Below are 19344 nucleotides of genomic sequence, written 5' to 3'. Positions count from 1 at the left end.
AGTTTTTTCTAGCCACCGTTGCTTGCTGGTTTGGGGTTTTAGGCTGGGTTTCTGTATAGCACTTTGTGACATCTGTTGATGTAAAAAGGGCTTTATAAATAAATTTGATTGGTTGATAGTGGGGTGGTGTGTTGCACACACAGACTTTGCTACGCCATCCAGCTGTATAAAATATTGACGGATCCATCTCATATCATTTTCACCCTCTGCCCAAGCACATAACACCTGCAATTGGGCTCTTTGACATGTGTGCAGGCAATAAAAAAGGGGAAGAAAGTTAATACTTCTAATCTTTTCTCTCTCCTCTCCACTGCATCTCCATCTGGCTCTGGTCCCTTCCCTGGTTGGCTCTTGTCTCCTTCCCTCACAGTAGGTAACCAGCTGGGAGCCATGGTACATCAAAGGTAAGCCTGTAGCCAGCACCAATTTACCCACTGTATTGACACTGTAAATAGTTATTGATTGAGAAATCTGTGCGATGACTCCCCCTCCTCCACTTCATTTTAGCTCACTATCCAACCCAAAGACACAACACTTGATCCCCAGCGGGATAGCGCTGAAGTACTTAGACCGGATAATGATTTGTTCTCAGCATAACTGTTTTGTTTGCAAATATAGAGAAGTCTTAAGTATTACATATACTGAACAAAAATATATACACAACATGCAACAATTTCAAAGATTTTACTGAGTTACAGTTCACATGAGGAAATCAGTCAATTGAAATGAATTCATCAGGATCTAATCTATGGATTTCACATGACTGGGAATACAGATCTACATCTGTTGGTCACATATACCTTAAAAATAAATGGGCCTCACAATAGGCCTCAGGGTCTCGTCACTGTATTTCTGTGTATTCAAATTGCCATCGATAAAATGCAATTGTGTTCGTTGTCCGTAGCTTATGCCTGCCCATACCATAACCCCACCGCCACCATGGGGCACTCTGTTCACAATGTTGACATCAGCAAACCACTCGCCCACATGACGAGTACACATGGTCTGTGGTTGGACGTAGTGCCAAATTCTATAAAATGATGTTGGAGGCGGCTTATGGTAGAGAAATGATCATTAAATTCTCTGGCAACAACTCTGGTGGACATTCATGCAGTCAGCATGCCAATTGCACGCTCAAATTGACATCTGTGGCATTGTGTTGTGTTACAAAACTGCACATTTTAGTGGCATATTATTGTCCTCAGCACAAGGTGCACCTGTGTAATGATCGTGCTGTTTAATCAGCTTCTTGATATACCACACCTTGGCAAAGGAGAAATGCTCACTAACCGGGATGTAAACACATTTGTGCACAACATTTTAGAGAAATAAGCTTTTTGTGCGTATGTACAATTTCTGGGATCTTTTATTTCAGCTCATGAAACATGGGACCAACACCTTACATGTTGCGTTTATAGTTTTGTTCAGTGTAGTTCATATTGTTGAATGGAGTGATGGAAAGTAATAATTTGACAAATCTGCTGGCCTTTCTACAATATGATTCTACTCACCAGCGCATGTGCTACTGTGCACAAACATGTATATTATTTAATGGTCCCTTTTTTATTTTATATATTTTGATTCTTTTCACCCACCCTCTTGTCATTTAGGGCTGTTATGACAGAAGACTTTAAAGTGCCTGATAGAATGGTTGGATTCAGTAAGTACATGTTATGGGAGGTACACTATGTGGTTTGGGATGTTTTTGTCCTTGTATGCTTTATTTAGAATTATGTTAAAGTTTGTATTAATTAGTGTTGTCCCTGACAACGACAAAAAAATGGTCGACCGAGAGTCGTCATATTCTTTTGACCAATCGATTGGTCGAAATGTTAAAATTTGTATTTTTCCATATATAGCCTGTTTTTAATAAAATCAACTATATATATACTGTGCTTGTTTTGATGCTTTAAACACGCTATTTGATTAATTAAGGAAGACACGCAAATTACTTGAGGGAGCCGGAGATAAAGATTGCCTAACCAGAAGAAATCAAATCAAATAAACAATATTGTATTTTCAGCTGTTTGAAGCTGGTGTACAAAACCGAAAGTAAAAGATGCAAAAACGAAACTTAAGAACGGGAAGCATAGAAATAAAGCACAAAGAACAGATCTACCTCTTCTTAGACTTGCTTTCAATGAGAGTAACAGATCTATAACACAGATTTCTACATTCATTTGGTATTGCAGCTTTAACACAATCAGAAATACCATCAGACATCCCCAAATGGGCACATTTATAGACCTACATTTGCGTGCAGGCTAGGTAGCCTAGGCCTACTTCTATATGCATAATCAGGTGCGCGTCCTTACTCAACATTGACAGGAGCGCTCCAAACAAAAGACAAAGAATAAATTGACAACTCGTAAATGGAATGAATTAAACTTAAACTTGTTACTCACAAGTGTAGCATAGGTTGTGAGCTATGCAAACAACGTGTCTACACTGACAAGGAGAACGGTAAACGACTGTAATAATATGCCTATATTAAATGCATTAACAGAAATTACCGTAACCAAATAAACATTGTAGATGAGAAATTATGGGAATTAACAGTAAATGTAGGCTACTACTGGTGATACTGTATATGTAATGAGGAATTGATAGACACCTACAGTCGTGGTCAAAAGTTTTGAGAATGACACATTAATTTTCACAAAGTCTGCTGCCTCAGTTTTTATGATGGCAATTTGCATATACTCCAGAATGTTATGAAGAGTGATCAGATGAATTGCAATTAATTGCAAAGTCCCTCTTTGCCTTGAAAATGAACTTAAACCCCCAAAAAACATTTCCACTGGTGGGATCTTGTTTCTGTTTAGGCTGGTTTGATGTGTAGCCTTTAGAACTTCACGTTATGTTGCTTTTGTTGTCTCCGTGCTGCTCTGCTGTTTGTTGCTACTTGGCTACCTGCCAAACTATTCACGTTTTACTTTTAATAAACGTTTAATTAATCTCTGTGTTCAACAAATTTACCAACTTTTTAGTTTTGTCCTCACTCATCTTTTTCGTTAAACTTTTTTCACCCCGGACGTTTATCCCGAGACAGAAGAGTCACTTTTCCTGCGCGTTTAGCTGCCAACTTTACGTTATTTTCCTTTTTTCCATCGCAACTTTTTTTCCCTTATTCAACTTTTTTCACTCGGACGCTTCATCTGGACATGGTTCATCAACATCTTCAACAGCCGAAGCTAAGTAGTAACATTAACATGATGTCTTCTAATTGCAGTCGCTGTACTCATAATATACAGGAGAATTCTCGCCTTACGGCGGAATAGCTGTGCTACAAGCCCAGCTTCAGACGCAATCGTTAGGCAAGAGTAATATCAGTGTAGGAAAGGAAGAAACAGCGTCTGTGCCACCAGCAAGTACAGACAGTAACGTTAGTATAAATCCCCCGCACAGTCCCCGCAGCCGGACAACTTTCTCATGGCTTCTGGAGGGAAATACTGTTGGAATGCTCAACCGGTGTCGCCATTCAGCCGACAGAAACCTTCAACCGGTTTTCCCCATTATGTAGCGAGTCGGAGTCTGAGTCTGAGTCTTCTCTAGTCTCTACTCCTCCCGCTACGGGGTCTGAGACCCGAGGGCTCCCACCATTAGCTCTGACAAATTGAAAACCCTAGTCATTGGCGACTCCATTACCCGCAGTATTAGACTTAAAACGAATCACCCAGCGATCATACACTGTTTACCAGGGGGCAGGGCTACCGACGTTAAGGCTAATCTAAAGATGGTGCTGGCTAAAGCTAAAACTGGCGAGTGTAGAGAGTATAGAGATATTGTTATCCACGTCGGCACCAACGATGTTAGGATGAAACAGTCAGAGGTCACCAAGTGCAACATAGCTTCAGCGTGTAAATCAGCTAGAAAGATGTGTCGGCATCGAGTAATTGTCTCTGGCCCCCTCCCAGTTAGGGGAAGTGACGAGCTCTACAGCAGAGTCTCAGCACTCAATCGCTGGTTGAAAACTGTTTTCTGCCCCTCCCAAAAGATAACATTTGTGGATAATTGGCCCTCTTTCTGGGACTCACCCACAAACAGGATCAAGCCTGACCTGCTGAGGAGTGACGGACTCCATCCTAGCTGGAGGGGTGCTCTCCTCTTATCTACCAACATAGATAGGGCTCTAACTCCTCTAGCCCCACAGTGAAATAGGGTGCAGGCCAGGCAGCAGGCTGTTAGCCAACCTGCCAGCTTAGTGGAGTCTGCCAATAGCATAGTCAGTGTAGTCAGCTCAGCCATACCCATTGAGACTGTGTCTGTGCCTCGACCTAGGTTGGGCAAAAACTAAACATGGTGGTGTTCACCCTAGCAATCTTATTAGGATAAAGACCTCCTCCATTCCCTGCCATTATTGAAAGAGATCGTGATACCGCACATCTCAAAATAGGGTTACTTAATGTTAGATCCCTCACTTCAAAGGCAGTCATAGTCAATGAACTAATCACTGATCATAATCTTGATGTGATTGGCCTGACTGAAACATGGCTTAAGCCTGATGAATTTGCTGTGTTAAATGAGGCCTCACCTCCTGGTTACACTAGTGACCATATTCCCCGTGCATCCCGCAAAGGCGGAGGTGTTGCTAACATTTACGATAGCAAATTTCAATTTACAAAAAAAAATGACGTTTCATCTTTCGAGCTTCTAGTCATGAAATCTATGCAGCCTACTCAATCACTTTTATAGCTACTGTTTACAGGCCTCCTGGGCCATATACAGCGTTCCTCTCTGAGTTTCCTGAATTCTATCAGACCTTGTAGTCATAGCAGATCATATTCTAATTTTTGGTGATTTTAATATTCACATGGAGAAGTCCACAGACCCACTCCAAAAGTCTTTCGGAGCCATTATCGACTCAGTGGGTTTTGTCCAACATGTCTCTGGACCTACTCACTGCCACAGTCATACTCTGGACCTAGTTTTGTCCCATGGAATAAATGTTGTAGATCTTAATGTTTTTCCACAAAATCCTGGACTATCGGACCACCATTTTATTACGTTTGCAATCGCAACAAATAATCTGCTCAGACCCCAACCAAGGAGCATCAAAAGTCGTGGCTATAAATTCTCAGACAACACAAAAATTCATTGATGCCCTTCCAGACTCCTTCTGCCTACCCAAGGACGTCAGAGGACAAAAATCAGTTAACCACTTAACTGAGGAACTCAATTTAACCTTGCGCAATACCCTAGATGCAGTTGCACCCCTAAAAACGAAAAACATTTGTCATAAGAAACTAGCTCCCTGGTATACAGAAAATACCCGAGCTTTGAAGCAAGCTTCCAGGAAATTGGAACGGAAATGGCGCCACACCAAACTGGAAGTCTTCCGACTAGCTTGGAAAGACAGTACCGTGCAGTACCGAAGAGCCCTCACTGCTGCTCGATCATCCTACTTTTCCAAATTAATCGAGGAAAATAAGAACAATCCAAAATTTCTTTTTGATACTGTTGCAAAGCTAACTAAAAAGCAGCATTCCCAAGAGAGGATGGTTTTCACTTCAGCAGTGATAAATTCATGAACTTCTTTGAGGAAAAGAACATGACCATTAGAAAGCAAATTACGGACTCCTCTTTGAATCTGCGTATTCCTCCAGGGCTTAGCTGTCCTGGATCTGCGCAGATCTGCGAGGGCCTGGGATCGGGAGAGACACTTAAGTGTTTTAGTACTATATCTCTTGACACAATGATGAAAATAATCATGGCCTCTAAACCTTCAAGCTGCATACTGGATCCTATTCCTACTAAACTGCTGAAGGAGCTGCTTCCTGTGCTTGGCCCTCCTATGTTGAACATAATAAACAGCTCTCTATCCACCGGATGTGTACCAAACTCACTAAAAGTGGCAGTGATAAAGCCTCTCTTGAAAAAAGCCAAACCTTGACCCGGAAAATATAAAAAAACTATCGGCCTATATCGAATCTTCCATTCCTCTCAAAAATTTTAGAAAAAGCTGTTGCGCAGCAACTCACTGCCTTTCTGAAGACAAACAATGTATACGAAATGCTTCAGTCTGGTTTTAGACCCCATCATAGCACTGAGACTGCACTTGTGAAGGTGGTAAATGACCTTTTAATGGCGGTCAGACCGAGGCTCTGCATCTGTCCTCGTGCTACTAGACCTTAGTGCTGCCTTTGACACCATCGATCACCACATTCTTTTGGAGAGACTGGAAACCCAAATTGGTCTACACGGACAAGTTCTGGCCTGGTTTAGATCCTACCTGTCGGAAAGATATCAGTTTGTCTCTGTGAATGGTCTGTCCTCCGACAAATCAACTGTACATTTCGGTGTTCCTCAAGGTTCCGCTTTTAGGACCACTATTGTTTTCACTATATATTTTACCTCTTGGGGATGTTATTCGAAAACATAATGTTAACTTTCACTGCTATGCGGATGACACACAGCTGTACATTTCAATGAAGCATGGTGAAGCCCCAAAATTGCCCTCGCTAGAAGCCTGTGTTTCAGACATAAGGAAGTGGATGGCTGAAAACTTTTTACTTTTAAACTCGGACAAAACAGAGATGCTTGTTCTAGGTCCCAAGAAACAAAGAGATCTTCTGTTAAATCTGACAATTAATCTTGATGGTTGTAAAGTCGTCTCAAATAAAACTGTGAAGGACCTAGGCGTTACTCTTGACCCTGATCTCTCTTTTGACGAACATATCAAGACTGTTTCAAGGACAGCTTTTTTCCATCTACGTAACATTGCAAAAATCAGAAATTTTCTGTCCAAAAATGATGCAGAAAAATTGATCCATGCATTTGTTACTTCTAGATTGGACTACTGCAATGCTCTATTTTCCGGCTACCCGGATAAAGCACTAAATAAACTTCAGTTAGTGCTAAATACGGCTGCTAGAATCCTGACTAGAACCAAGAAATTTGATCATATTACTCCAGTGCTAGCTTCCCTACACTGGCTTCCTGTTAAGGCAAGGGCTGATTTCAAGGTTTTACTGTTAACCTATAAAGCGTTACATGGGCTTGCTCCTACCTATCTTTCCGAGTTGGTCCTGCCGCACATACCAATACGTACGCTTACGGTCACAAGACGCAGGCCTCCTAATTGTCCCTAGAATTTCTAAGCAAACAGCGGGAGGCAGGGCTTTCTCCTATAGATCTCCATTTTTATGGAACAGTCTGCCTACCCATGTGAGAGATGCAGACTCGGTCTCAACCTTTAAGTCTTTACTGAAGACTTATCTCTTCAGTAGGTCATATGATTGAGTGTAGTCTGGCCCAGGAGTGTGAAGGTGAACGGAAAGGCTGGAGCAACGAACAGCCCTTGCTGTCTCTGCCAGGCCGGTTCCCCTCTCCACTGGGGTTCTCTGCCTCTAACCCTGTTGCAGGGGCTGAGTCACTGGCTTGCTGGTGCTCTTTCATGCCGTCCCTGGGAGGGGGTGCGTCACTTGAGTGGGTTGAGTTACTGACGTGATCTTCCTGTTCTGGGTTGGCGCCCCCTTGGTTTGTGCTGTGGTGGAGACCTCTGTGGGCTATACTGGCCTTGTCTCAGGATTGTAAGTTGGTGGTTGGGGATATCCCTCTAGTGGTGCGGGGGCTGTGCTTTGGCGGAGTGGGTGGGGTTATATCCTTCCTGTTTGGCCCTGTCCGGGGTTTCTTCGGATGGGGCCACAGTGTCTCCGGACCGCTCCTGTCTCAGCCTCCAGTATTTATGCTGCAGTAGTTTATGTGTCGGGGGCTGGGGTTAGTTGGTTATACCTGGAGTACTTCTCCTGTCTTATCCAGTGTCCTGTGTGAATTTAAGTATGCTCTCTCTAATTCTCTCGTTCTCTCTTTCTCTCTGAGAACCTGAGCCCTAGGACCATACGTCAGGACTACCGGGCATGATGACACCTTGCTGTCCCCAGTCCGCCTGGCCTTGCTGCTATTCCAGTTTCAACTGTTCTGCCTGCGGCTACGAAACCCCTACCTGTCCCAGACCTGCTGTTTTCAACTCTAAATGATCGGCTATGAAAAGCCAACTGAGAGACCTGAGCCCTAGGACCATACGTCGGGACTACCGGCCGTGGTGACTCCTTGCTGTCCCCAGTCCGCCTGGCCTTGCTGCTATTCCAGTTTAAACTGTTCTGCCTGCGGTTATGGAACCCCTACCTGTCCCAGACCTGCTGTTTTAAACTCTAATGATCGGCTATGAAAAGCCAACTGAGATTTATTCCTGATTATTATTTGACCATGCTTGTCACTTATGAACATTTTTGAACATCTTGGCATGGTTCTGTTATAATCTCCACCCGGCACAGCCAGAAGAGGACTGGCCACCCTCATAGCCTGGTTCCTCTCTAGGTTTCTTCCTAGGTTTTGCCTTTCTAGGGAGTTTTTCCTAGCCACCGTGCTTCTACACCTGCATTACTAGCTGTTTGGGGTTTTAGGCTGGGTTTCTGTACAGCACTTCGAGATATTAGCTGATGTAAGAAGGGCTATATAAAATAAAATTGATTGATTGATTGATTGATTTCAGCCCTGCCACAAAAGGACCAGCTGACATCATGTCAGTGATTCTCTCGTTAACACAGGTGAGAGTGTTGACAACGACAAGGCTGGAGATCACTCTGTCATGCTGATTGAGTTAGAATAACAGACTGGAAGCTTTAAAAGGAGGGTGGTGCTTGAAATCATTGTTCTTCCTCTGTTAACCATGGTTACCTGCAAGGAAACACGTGCCGTCATCATTGCTTTGCACAAAAAGGGCTTCACAGGCAAGGATATTGCTGCTAGTAAGATTGCACCTAAATCAACCATTTATCGGATCATCAAGAACTTCAAGGAGAGAGGTTCAATTGTTGTGAAGAAGGCATCAGGGCACCCAAGAAAATCCAGCAAGCGCCAGGACCGTTTCCTAAAGTTGATTCAGCTGCGGGATCGGGGCACCACCAGTGCAGAGCTTGCTCAGGAATGGCAGCAGGCAGGTGTGAGTGCATCTGCACGCACAGTGAGGCGAAGACTTTTGGAGGATGGCCTTGTGTCATGAAGGGCAGCAAAGAAGCCACTTCTCTCCAGGAAAAACATCAGGGACAGACTAATATTCTGCAAAAGATGAATAAAGAATGGTACCAACAAATCCTCTGAGAGCAACTTCTCCCAACCATCCAAGAACAGTTTGGTGACGAACAATGCCTTTTCCAGCATGATGGAGCACCTTGCCATAAGGCAAAATTGATAACTAAGTGGCTCGGGGAACAAAACATCGACATTTTGGGTCCATGGCTAGGAAACTCCCCAGACCTTAATCCCATTGAGAACTTGTGGTCAATCCTCGGCGGGTGGACAAACAAAAACCCACAAATTCTGACAAACTCCAAGCATTGATTATGCAAGAATGGGCTGCCATCAGTCAGGATGTGGCCCAGAAGTTAATTGACAGCATGCCAGGGCGGATTGCAGAGGTCTTGAAAAAGAAAGGTCAACACTGCAAATATTGACTCTTTGCATAAACTTAATGTAATTGTCAATAAAAGCCTTTGACACTTATGGAATGCTTGTAATTATACTTCAGTATACCATAGTAACATCTAACAAAAATATCTCATAACACTGAAGCAGCGAACTTTGTGAAGACCAATACTTGTGTCAATCTCAAAACTTTTGACTACGACTGTACAATCAAAGGGCAAACATTTCACACAATGAATGCGAAGGAAATGGCGGCAGAGAACTCATTCTGGAGAGAGACGTGGCTTGTGCATTTTAGCCACACTCCCCTTCTTGGATTGTGGCATCATCCCACGGCCTCGTCAATGGATTAGTCCACTAAGCCAGGCACAAATCAGACTGGAGTCATGTGCCATGAAAGAAACAAGTCTATTTGCGACTGCTCGACTAAAAAAATCTTGGGCAACCAACAGCCTATCGACCAAACAATCGACCAGTTGACTAAATTGATTTATTTTGTCTGACACATTACCTGAACTATTTTCTCTACACCCATCCCACTTCTATTTTTCTCACCTCCCATTTATTTTAGTCATAGGCAGAGGAGGAGAACAAATTACGAGAATCCAGCTGGAGTCGGGGTGTAAGATTCAAATTGCCTCTGGTAAGCAGTTATGTCTGTGACTACACACACTTCCAACCTTCCAGTCCTTGTCATATGATATAATAACCAATATCAGATTGCTTTTAATTGAATATCTCAGCAACATACAGTACCAGTCAAAAGTTTGGACTCACTTACTCATTCAAGGGTTTTTCTTTATTTTAACTATTTTCTACATTGTAGAATAATAGTGAAGACATCAACATTATGAAATAACACATATGGAATAATGTAGTAACCAAAAAAAGTGTTAAACAAATCAAAATATATTTTATATTTGAGTTGTTTCTAAGTAGCCAGCCTTTGCCTTGATGACAGCTTTGCACACTCTTGGCATTCTCTCAACCAACTTCACCTGGAATGCTTTTCCAACAGTCTTGAAGTACTTCCCACATATGATGAGCACTTGTTGGCTGCTTTTCCTTCACTCTGCAGTCCAACTCATTCCAAACCACCTCAATTGGGTTGAAGTTGGGGGATCTGATGCAGCACTCCATCACTCTCCTTCTTGGTCAAATAACCCTTACACAGCCTGGAGGTGTGTTGGGTCATTGTCTTGTTGAAAAACAAATGATAGTCCCGCTAAGCCCAAACCAGATGGGATGGCATATCACTGCAGAATGTTGTGGTAGCCATGCTGGTTAAGTGTGCCTTGAATTCTAAATGAATCACAGATGGTGACACCAGCAAAGCACCATCACAGCACCTCCTCCGTGCTTCACGGTGGGAACTACACATGCGGAGATCATCTGTTCACCTACACAGCGTCTCACAAAGACACAACGATTGGAACCAAAAATCTCAAATTTGGACTCCAGACCGAAGGACAGATTTCCACCGGTCTAATGTCCATTGATCGTGTTTCTTGGCCCAAGCAAGTCTCTTCTTCTTATTGGTGTCCTTTAGTAGTGGTTTCTTTGCAGCAATTTGACCATGAAGGCCTGATTCACGCAGTCCCCTCTGAACAGTTGACGTTGAGATGTGTCTGTGAAGCACTTTATTTGGGCTGCAATTTCTGAGGCTGGTAACTCTAATTAACTTATCTTCTGCAGCAGAGGTAACTCTGGGTCTTTCTTTCCTGTGGCGGTCCTCATGAGAGCCAGTTTCATCATAGCGCTTGATGGTTTTTGCGACTGCACTTGAAGAAACTTCCAAAGTGCTTCACATTTTCTGGATTGTCTGACCTACATGTCTTAAAGTAATGATGGACTGTCGTTTCTTTTTGATTATTTGAGCTGTTCTTGCCGTAATATGGACTTAGACCTATTTGGTAAAAGACCATATTCTCTATACTACCCCCCCCCCCCCACCTTGTCACAACACAACTGACTGGCGCAAACGCATTAAGGAAATAAATTCCACAAATTCACTTTTAACAAGGCACACCTGTTAATTGAAATGCATTCCAGGTGACTGCCTCATGAATCTGGTTGAGAGAATGCCAAGAGTGTGCAAAGCTGTCATCAAGGCAAAGGGTGGCTATTTGGATAATTTGTTTAACACTTTTTTGGTTACTACATGATTCCTTATGTGTTAATTCATAGTTTTGATGTCTTCACTATTATTCTACAAAAAAAACCTGGAATGAGTAGGTGTGTCCAAACTTTTGACTAGTACTGTATAGTATGAGAGTTGTCAGCTAGCTAGAAGCGATGTCAGCAATGCAAAATGGATTATCATGACTGTTTTTGCTCAATACTGGATCTATCTTGAAAACTTGACTCCTTTAACTGTATGCCAGCTGTTCTGTACATGATGCTGACTGTAATGTCTGTTTGTCATGGTAGAGAGTGGAGGTATGATGGACAGAGCCTGCTCCCTCACTGGAACCCCTGAGAGCATTGAGTGAGTTTCTAGATTGAGACTGTTGAACGTGACAAATTCTATAAACTTAGTGGCAGTAAAGTACCGTCGACATCCTTTGTCATTTTGAAAATAACAATGTTTCCGTCTTGAGTGGACCCTAATGCATTTGATGGCCCAACATTATGTGGAAAGTCCCCTTATTGACAGTTTATAGATGCGCACTGTATCAACTGTAACCCTATTGGAATTAGTTAAAAATATATATTTAACTGTCACTCCACAATATTACTGTTTTGACAATACATAATATGGTTTTAAAAACCACATTGTGGACCACTCAGATAATGTTTTGACACTGTAGGACAGTCATAGTAGGCAATGATAGTACAATATTTCATTGGTTTCGGTGATAATACATTACATCATCTACAGTGGCTTGCGAAAGTATTCACCCCCCTTGGCATTTTTCCTATTTTGTTGCCTTACAACCTGGAATTAAAATGGATTTTTGGGGGATTTGTATCATTTGATTTACACAACATGCCTATAACTTTGAAGATGCAAAATATTTTTTCTTGTGAAACAAACAAGAAATAAGACAAAAAAACAGAACTTGAGCGTGCATAACTATTCACTCCCCCCCAAAGTCAATACTTTGTAGAGCCACCTTTTGCAGCAATTACAGCTGCAAGTATCTTGGGGTATGTCTCTATAAGCTTGGCACATCTAGCCACTGGGATTTTTGCCCATTCTTTAAGGCAAAACTGCTCCAGCTCCTTCAAGTTGGATGGGTTCTGCTGGTGTACAGCAGTCTTTAAGTCATACCACATATTCTTAATTGAATTGAGGTCTGGGCTTTGACTAGGCCATTCCATTCCAAGACATTTAAATGTTTCCCCTTAAACCACTCGAGTGTTGCTTTAGCAGTTTGCTTAGGGTCATTGTCCTGCTGGAAGGTGAACCTCCGTCCCAGTCTCAAATCTCTAGAAGACTGAAACAGGTTTCCCTCAAGAATTTCCCTGTATTTAGCTCCATCCATCATTCCTTCATTTCTGACCAGTTTCCCAGTCCCTGTCGATGAAAAACATCCCACAGCATGATGCTGCCACCACCATGCTTCACTGTGGGGATGGTGATCTCGGGGTGATGAGAGGTGTTGGGTTTGCGCCAGACATAGCGTTTTCCTTGATGGCCCAAAAGCTCAATTTTAGTCTCATCTGACCAGAGTACCTTCTTCCATATGTTTGGGGAGTCTCCCACATGCCTTTTGGTGAACACCAAACGTGTTTTCTTATTTTTTTTCTTTAAGCAATGGCTTTTTTCTGGCCACTCTTCTGTAAAGCCCAGCTCTGTGGCGTGTACGGCTTAAAGTGGTCCTATGGACAGATACTCCAATCTCCGCTGTGGAGCTTTGCAGCTCCTTCAGGGTTATCTTTGGTCTCTTTGTTGCCTCTCTGATTAATGCCCTCCTTGCCTGGTCCGTGAGTTTTGGTGGGCTGCCCTCTCTTGGCAGGTTTGTTGTGGTGCCATATTCTTTCAATTTTTTAATAATGGATTTAATGGTGCTCCATGGGATGTTCAAAGTTTCTGATCTTTTTTTATAACCCAACCCTGATCTGTACTTCTCCACAACTTTGTGCCTGACCTGTTTGGAGAGCTCCTTGGTCTTCATGGTGCCGCTTGCTTGGTGGTGCCCATTGCTTAGTGGTGTTGCAGACTCTGGGGCCTTTCAGAACAGGTGTGTGTATATACTGAGATCATGTGACAGATCATGTGACACTTAGATTGCACACAGGTGGACTTTATTTAACTAATTATGTGACTTCTGAAGGTAATTGGTTGCACCGTATCTTATTTAGGGGATTCATAGCAAAGGGGGTGAATACATATGAACGCACTACTTTTCCGTAATTTATTTTTTAGAATGTATTGAAACAAGTTATTTTTTTCTTTTTCATTTTTTACCAATTTGGACTATTTTGTGTGTGTCCATTCCATGAAATCCAAAAAATTAAATTTCAGGTTATAATGCCACAAAATAGGAAAAAACGCCAAGGGGGATGAATTATTTTGCAAGGCACTGTATAGTTCATTGATATACAACTTTTTGCACTCCACCAGGCAGGCCAAGAGAATGCTTGGTCAGATAGTGGACCGCTGTCGGAACGGCCCCGGGTTCCACAGCGAGGCTGAGAGCAACAGCTCAGTCCAGGAGATGCTCATCCCAGCCAGCAAAGTGGGCCTGGTCATCGGAAGGGGAGGGGACACCATCAAGCAACTGCAGGTATGTCTTCCTAGAGAAAAAATAATAATGTAATAGGATCTCTGTGGCTATACTCCCTCTAGCCTTCTATAATAATGCCACAACTAGCCCAATTACTACATTTACATTTACGTCATTTAGCAGACGCTCTTATCCAGAGCGACTTACAAATTGGTGCATTCACCTTACTACCATTATTGCTGCAGCACTACCACTACTGCTACTAGGCCTACACAGGTTTTTGTTAACCCAACTACAACTTTTTTTCACAACCATAAATACTTCAAGACAAGCAAGACACACATTTTCTTTAGGAAATCTCATTTTCTAGTTTCTACAGTCTTCTCTGTAATTATCAAGTAGTTATGATGTTCACTATTTTCCTTTCTTCCCTCGTATGGACTAACATGAGGCCCACAAGGTTTGTGAGCAAAGGATTGTTGTTTGTCCATACGCACCCTACTTAGTGTCACTCTGTGGTAGGGCTGTCGCGGTGACCGTATTACCGCCACACCGGCAGTCATGAAGTCAAATTCCACGTGACCGTTTAGTCACGGTAATTAGGCTCTGATGCTGCTGATGGTCATTAGTAGCCTACCAAACTTGCTAACTGCCTGGTACTCAGCACTCTATTGTCCCTCTAATCACTCTGACGTCAATGCAAATGTAATCGAAAATCTAATCAAACACTTCATGAGAGCTCATGTTGCTCAACATTTCTATAGGTTATGCAATTGCGCGAGAAAACCGAGTGATGGCCTCAAATAAAGATAGAGGAGCTTCCCATCAGCTTTCTATAGGCTAGGCCTACTGTATTTATTTCTCAACTTTCCTAATATTAAGCACATTGCTTATCTTTACAACAGGAGTATAGCCTACCTGGCTGACATGAAAATGAACCATGAGAAAAGCATCCTCCATTCGCTATTTAAGTGCATAGATTACTTTTTTTTTTTTCCCTGACCCTGTTTTTTGATGGGTGCATGATAATGGTCCATTCTAAATCAAAACAAATTTCACACATTTGATTTAATCTTGTCTTTACATATACTAAATAAAGAATAATAGTCTGATGGGTGACAATATTAGCCTATCACTTGTGAATTATATACTATCACTTGTGAATGATGCCCTGCATTAGGCAAGAAACAAGGCCTTTTCTTTGCGACTTTTTCTAATTATAGTCGCACACCTCATGTAGCCTACCCCATAGGCCTACAGTACCAGTCAAACGTTTGGACACACCTACTCATTCAAGGGTTTTTCTTTATTTTTACTATTTTTTTTACATTGTAGAATAATAGTGAAGACATCAAAACATGATGACAGCTTTATACACTCTTGGCATTCTCTCAACCAGCTTCACCTGGAATGCTTTTCCAACAGTCTTGAAGGAGTTTCCACATGTACTGAGCACTTGTTGGCTGCTTTTCTTTCACTCTGCGGTCCAACTCATCCCTAATCATCTCAATTGGGTTGAGGTCGGGGGATTGTGGAGGCCAGGTCATCTGATGCAGCACTCCATCACTCTCCTTCTTCGTAAAATAGCCCTTACACAGCCTGGAGGTGTGTTGGGTCATTGTCCTGTTGAAAAACAAATGATAGTCCCACTAAGCCCAAACCAGATGGGATGGCGTATTGCTGCAGAATGCTGTGGTAGACATGCTGGTTAAGTGTGCCTTGAATTCTAAATAAATCACAGACAGTGTCACCAGCAAAGCACCCCCACACCATAACACCACACATGTGGAGATCATCCGTTCACCCACACCGCGTCTCACAAAGACACAGCGGTTTGAACCAAAAATCTCACATTTGGACTCCAGGTCTAATGTCCATTGCTCGTGGTTTTTGGCCCAAGCAGGTCTCTTCTTGTTATTGGTGTCCTTTAGTAGTGGTTTCTTTGCAGCAATTCGACCATGAAGGCCTGATTGACACAGTCCCCTCTGAACAGTTGATGTTGAGATGTCTCTGTTACTTGAACTCTGAAGCATTTATTTGGGCTGCAATATCTGAGGCTGGTAACTCTAATGAATGTATCCTCTGCATTCCTGTTGTGGTCCTCATGAGAGCCAGTTTCATCATAGCGCTTGATTGTTTTTGCGACTGCACTTGAAGAAACTTTCAAAGTTCTTGACATTTTCCGTATTGCCTGACCTTCATGTCTTAAAGTAATGATGGACTGTCATTTCTCTTTGCTTATTTAAGCTGTTCTTGCTATAATATGGACTTGGTCTTTTACCAAATAGGGCTATCTTCTGTATACCCAACCCTACCTTGTCACAACACAACTGATTGGCTCAAACGCATTAAGAAGGAAATCAATTCCACAAATTAACTTTTAAGAAGACACACCTGTTAATTGAAATGCATTCCAGGTGACTACCTGAGAGAATGCAAAGAGTGTGCAAAGCTGTCAGCCACCCTTTGCCTTGATATTTGAAGAATCTCAAATATAAAATATATTTTGATTTGTTTAACACTTTTTTGGTTACTACATGATTCCATACAGTGGGGGAAAAAAGTATTTAGTCAGCCACCAATTCTGCAAGTTCTCCCACTTAAAAAGATGAGAAAGGCCTGTAATTTTCATCATAGGTACACGTCAACTATGACAGACAAAATGAGAAAAGAAAATCCAGAAAATCACATTGTAAGATTTTTAATGAATTTATTTGCAAATTATGGTGGAAAATAAGTATTTGGTCACCTACAAACAAGCAAGATTTCTGTCTCTCACAGACCTGTAACTTCTTCTTTAAGAGGCTTCTCTGTCCTCCACTCGTTACCTGTATTAATGGCACCTGTTTGAACTTGTTATCAGTATAAAAGACACCTGTCCACAACCTCAAACAGTCACACTCCAAACTCCACTATGGCCAAGACCAAAGAGCTGTCAAAGGACACCAGAAACAAAATTGTAGACCTGCACCAGGCTGGGAAGACTGAATCTGCAATAGGTAAGCAGCTTGGTTTGAAGAAATCAACTGTGGGAGCAATTATTAGGAAATGGAAGACATACAAGACCACTGATAATCTCCCCTTGATCTGGGGCTCCACGCAAGATCTCACCCGTGGGGTCAAACTGATCACAAGAACGGTGAGCAAAAATCCCAGAACCACACGGGGGGACCTAGTGAATGACCTGCAGAGAGCTGGGACCAAAGTAACAAAGCCTACCATCAGTAACACACTACGCCGCCGGGGACTCAAATCCTGCAGTGCGAGACGTGTCCCCCTGCTTAAGCCAGTACATGTCCAGGCCCGTCTGAAGTTTGCTAGAGTGCATTTGGATGATCCAGAAGAGGATTGGGAGAATGTCATATGGTCAGATGAAACCAAAATATAACTTTTTGGTAAAAACTCAACTTGTCGTGTTTGGAGGACAAAGAATGCTGAGTTGCATCCAAAGAACACCATACCTACTGTGAAGCATGGGGGTGGAAACATCATGCTTTGGGGCTGTTTTTCTGCAAAGGGACCAGGACGACTGATCCGTGTAAAGGAAAGAATGAATGGGGCCATGTATCGTGAGATTTTGAGTGAAAACCTCCTTCCATCAGCAAGGGCATTGAAGATGAAACGTGGCTGGGTCTTTCAGCATGACAATGATCCCAAACACACTGCCCGGGCAACAAAGGAGTGGCTTCGTAAGAAGCATTTCAAGGTCCTGGAGTGGCCTAGCCAGTCTCCAGATCTCAACCCCATAGAAAATCTTTGGAGGGAGTTGAAAGTCCGTGTTGCCCAGCGACAGCCCCAAAACATCACTGCTCTAGAGGAGATCTGCTTGGAGGAATGGGCCAAAATACCAGCAACAGTGTGTGAAAACCTTGTGAAGACTTACAGAAAACGTTTGACCTGTGTCATTGCCAACAAAGGGTATATAACAAAGTATTGAGAAACTTTTGTTATTGACCAAATACTTATTTTCCACCATAATTTGCAAATAAATTCATTAAAATTCCTACAATGTGATTTTCTGGAAAAAATATTCTCCTTTTGTCTGTCATAGTTGACGTGTACCTATGATGAAAATTACAGGCCTCTCTCATCTTTTTAAGTGGGAGAAATTGCACAACTGGTGGCTGACTAAATACTTTTTTTCCCCACTGTATGTGTTATTTCATAGTTTTGATGTCATCATTATTATTCTACAATGCAGGAAATATTTTAAAAAATAAAGAAAAACCCTTGAATGAGAAGGTGTGTCCACTTTTGACTGGTACTGTATATGTTTTGATAAGGTTTGTATCACAACTAAAGTAGCCAAATAACTTCTTAAAATTAGGCACATTAATCCACTTTACAAGGGGTGCAGAGTCTAAACGGCATACGTAAGCAGCGCGTGAGTTTCAAGTTTGGGGAAGAATTTTTCCAATAAAAATACACCTTTATAATAAAAGCATTACATGAATAATCGCATTTGAGGTCACTTTTGATAATGGTGTTTTACCGCTAATGGAACATTTGCGCTAATCGCCTACTGCCGTGTGCGCATTGCTGTGCTCATAATTGTAAGAAATAGCCTAATAGTTTATAAACATTTAAAGCTAAACCTTCTGATCTGTTGAGTCAGCCACATTGCGTAAAAACGTTTTTGGGATGCTAGTGGTTGTATGAGTTTGGGATTTATCGCGTCCCACAACTGTCCCAGACTATGTTTGGAATATTTATTTCTCGCACAGAATAGAATAGGTCAACATGTGTACCATGGGAGATGGTAGATTAACACAGGCTAGTGCTTTTGCTGTTCGTTAGGCCTACTCATCTTGTTGGCTGACAAAAAGTAAATGTGGGCTGTTCTTCCAATATCTTCAATATGCACCTCGGAATTGGATAAGGACGCGCGCAGTTGTGTCCCCGATGTGTCTGTCTTCACTTTTAGCCTGTGAGAAAGACCCGATCACGTGATGGATAGCCATGTGAGTAAGAGGTGCTTTGGAGCGCAGAGCACTCAGGGAGAAGGGCACAACGCAGCACTCCGGCACAACGGCCACTGGCCGCAAAAATTGGGTGCATTACGGCGACACAAAGGGTATGCCGCCGTGAAAATCGAGTCATTATCAAGTGCTTGTCAAATTGTGAATGAGAGACTGATGGTGTGTACAGCCTGCGCAAAAAACAAAGCAGAGCTCATACCTTTTTTAAGTTACTTTTTTCAAATTATCATTAGTCGTAGCCTTACAATGTGTTAAAAATCAAAACA

The 19344-nt window shown here is 42.3% G+C and overlaps 1 protein-coding gene across 3 annotated transcripts in view; it reads left to right on the top strand.

Annotated features, from left to right (window-relative positions):
* Positions 1 to 19344, top strand: part of LOC121587471 (far upstream element-binding protein 3-like) — an 84812-nt gene that overhangs the window by 18299 nt on the left and 47169 nt on the right. For all 3 annotated transcript variants that reach the window (XM_041904426.2, XM_041904425.2, XM_041904424.2), the window contains exons 3-7: positions 371 to 404; positions 1611 to 1660; positions 9998 to 10069; positions 11857 to 11914; positions 13997 to 14159. In XM_041904426.2, coding sequence (XP_041760360.1) covers positions 371 to 404; positions 1611 to 1660; positions 9998 to 10069; positions 11857 to 11914; positions 13997 to 14159 — 377 coding nt within the window. The remainder of the gene's footprint in view (positions 1 to 370; positions 405 to 1610; positions 1661 to 9997; positions 10070 to 11856; positions 11915 to 13996; positions 14160 to 19344) is intronic.

Source organism: Coregonus clupeaformis, chromosome 18 (assembly GCF_020615455.1).
Source record: "Coregonus clupeaformis isolate EN_2021a chromosome 18, ASM2061545v1, whole genome shotgun sequence".
NCBI classification, from domain to species: Eukaryota; Metazoa; Chordata; class Actinopteri; order Salmoniformes; family Salmonidae; genus Coregonus; species Coregonus clupeaformis.
The sequence above is the reverse complement of the archived record's forward strand: the minus strand, read 5'-3'. Positions and strand labels throughout refer to the sequence as shown.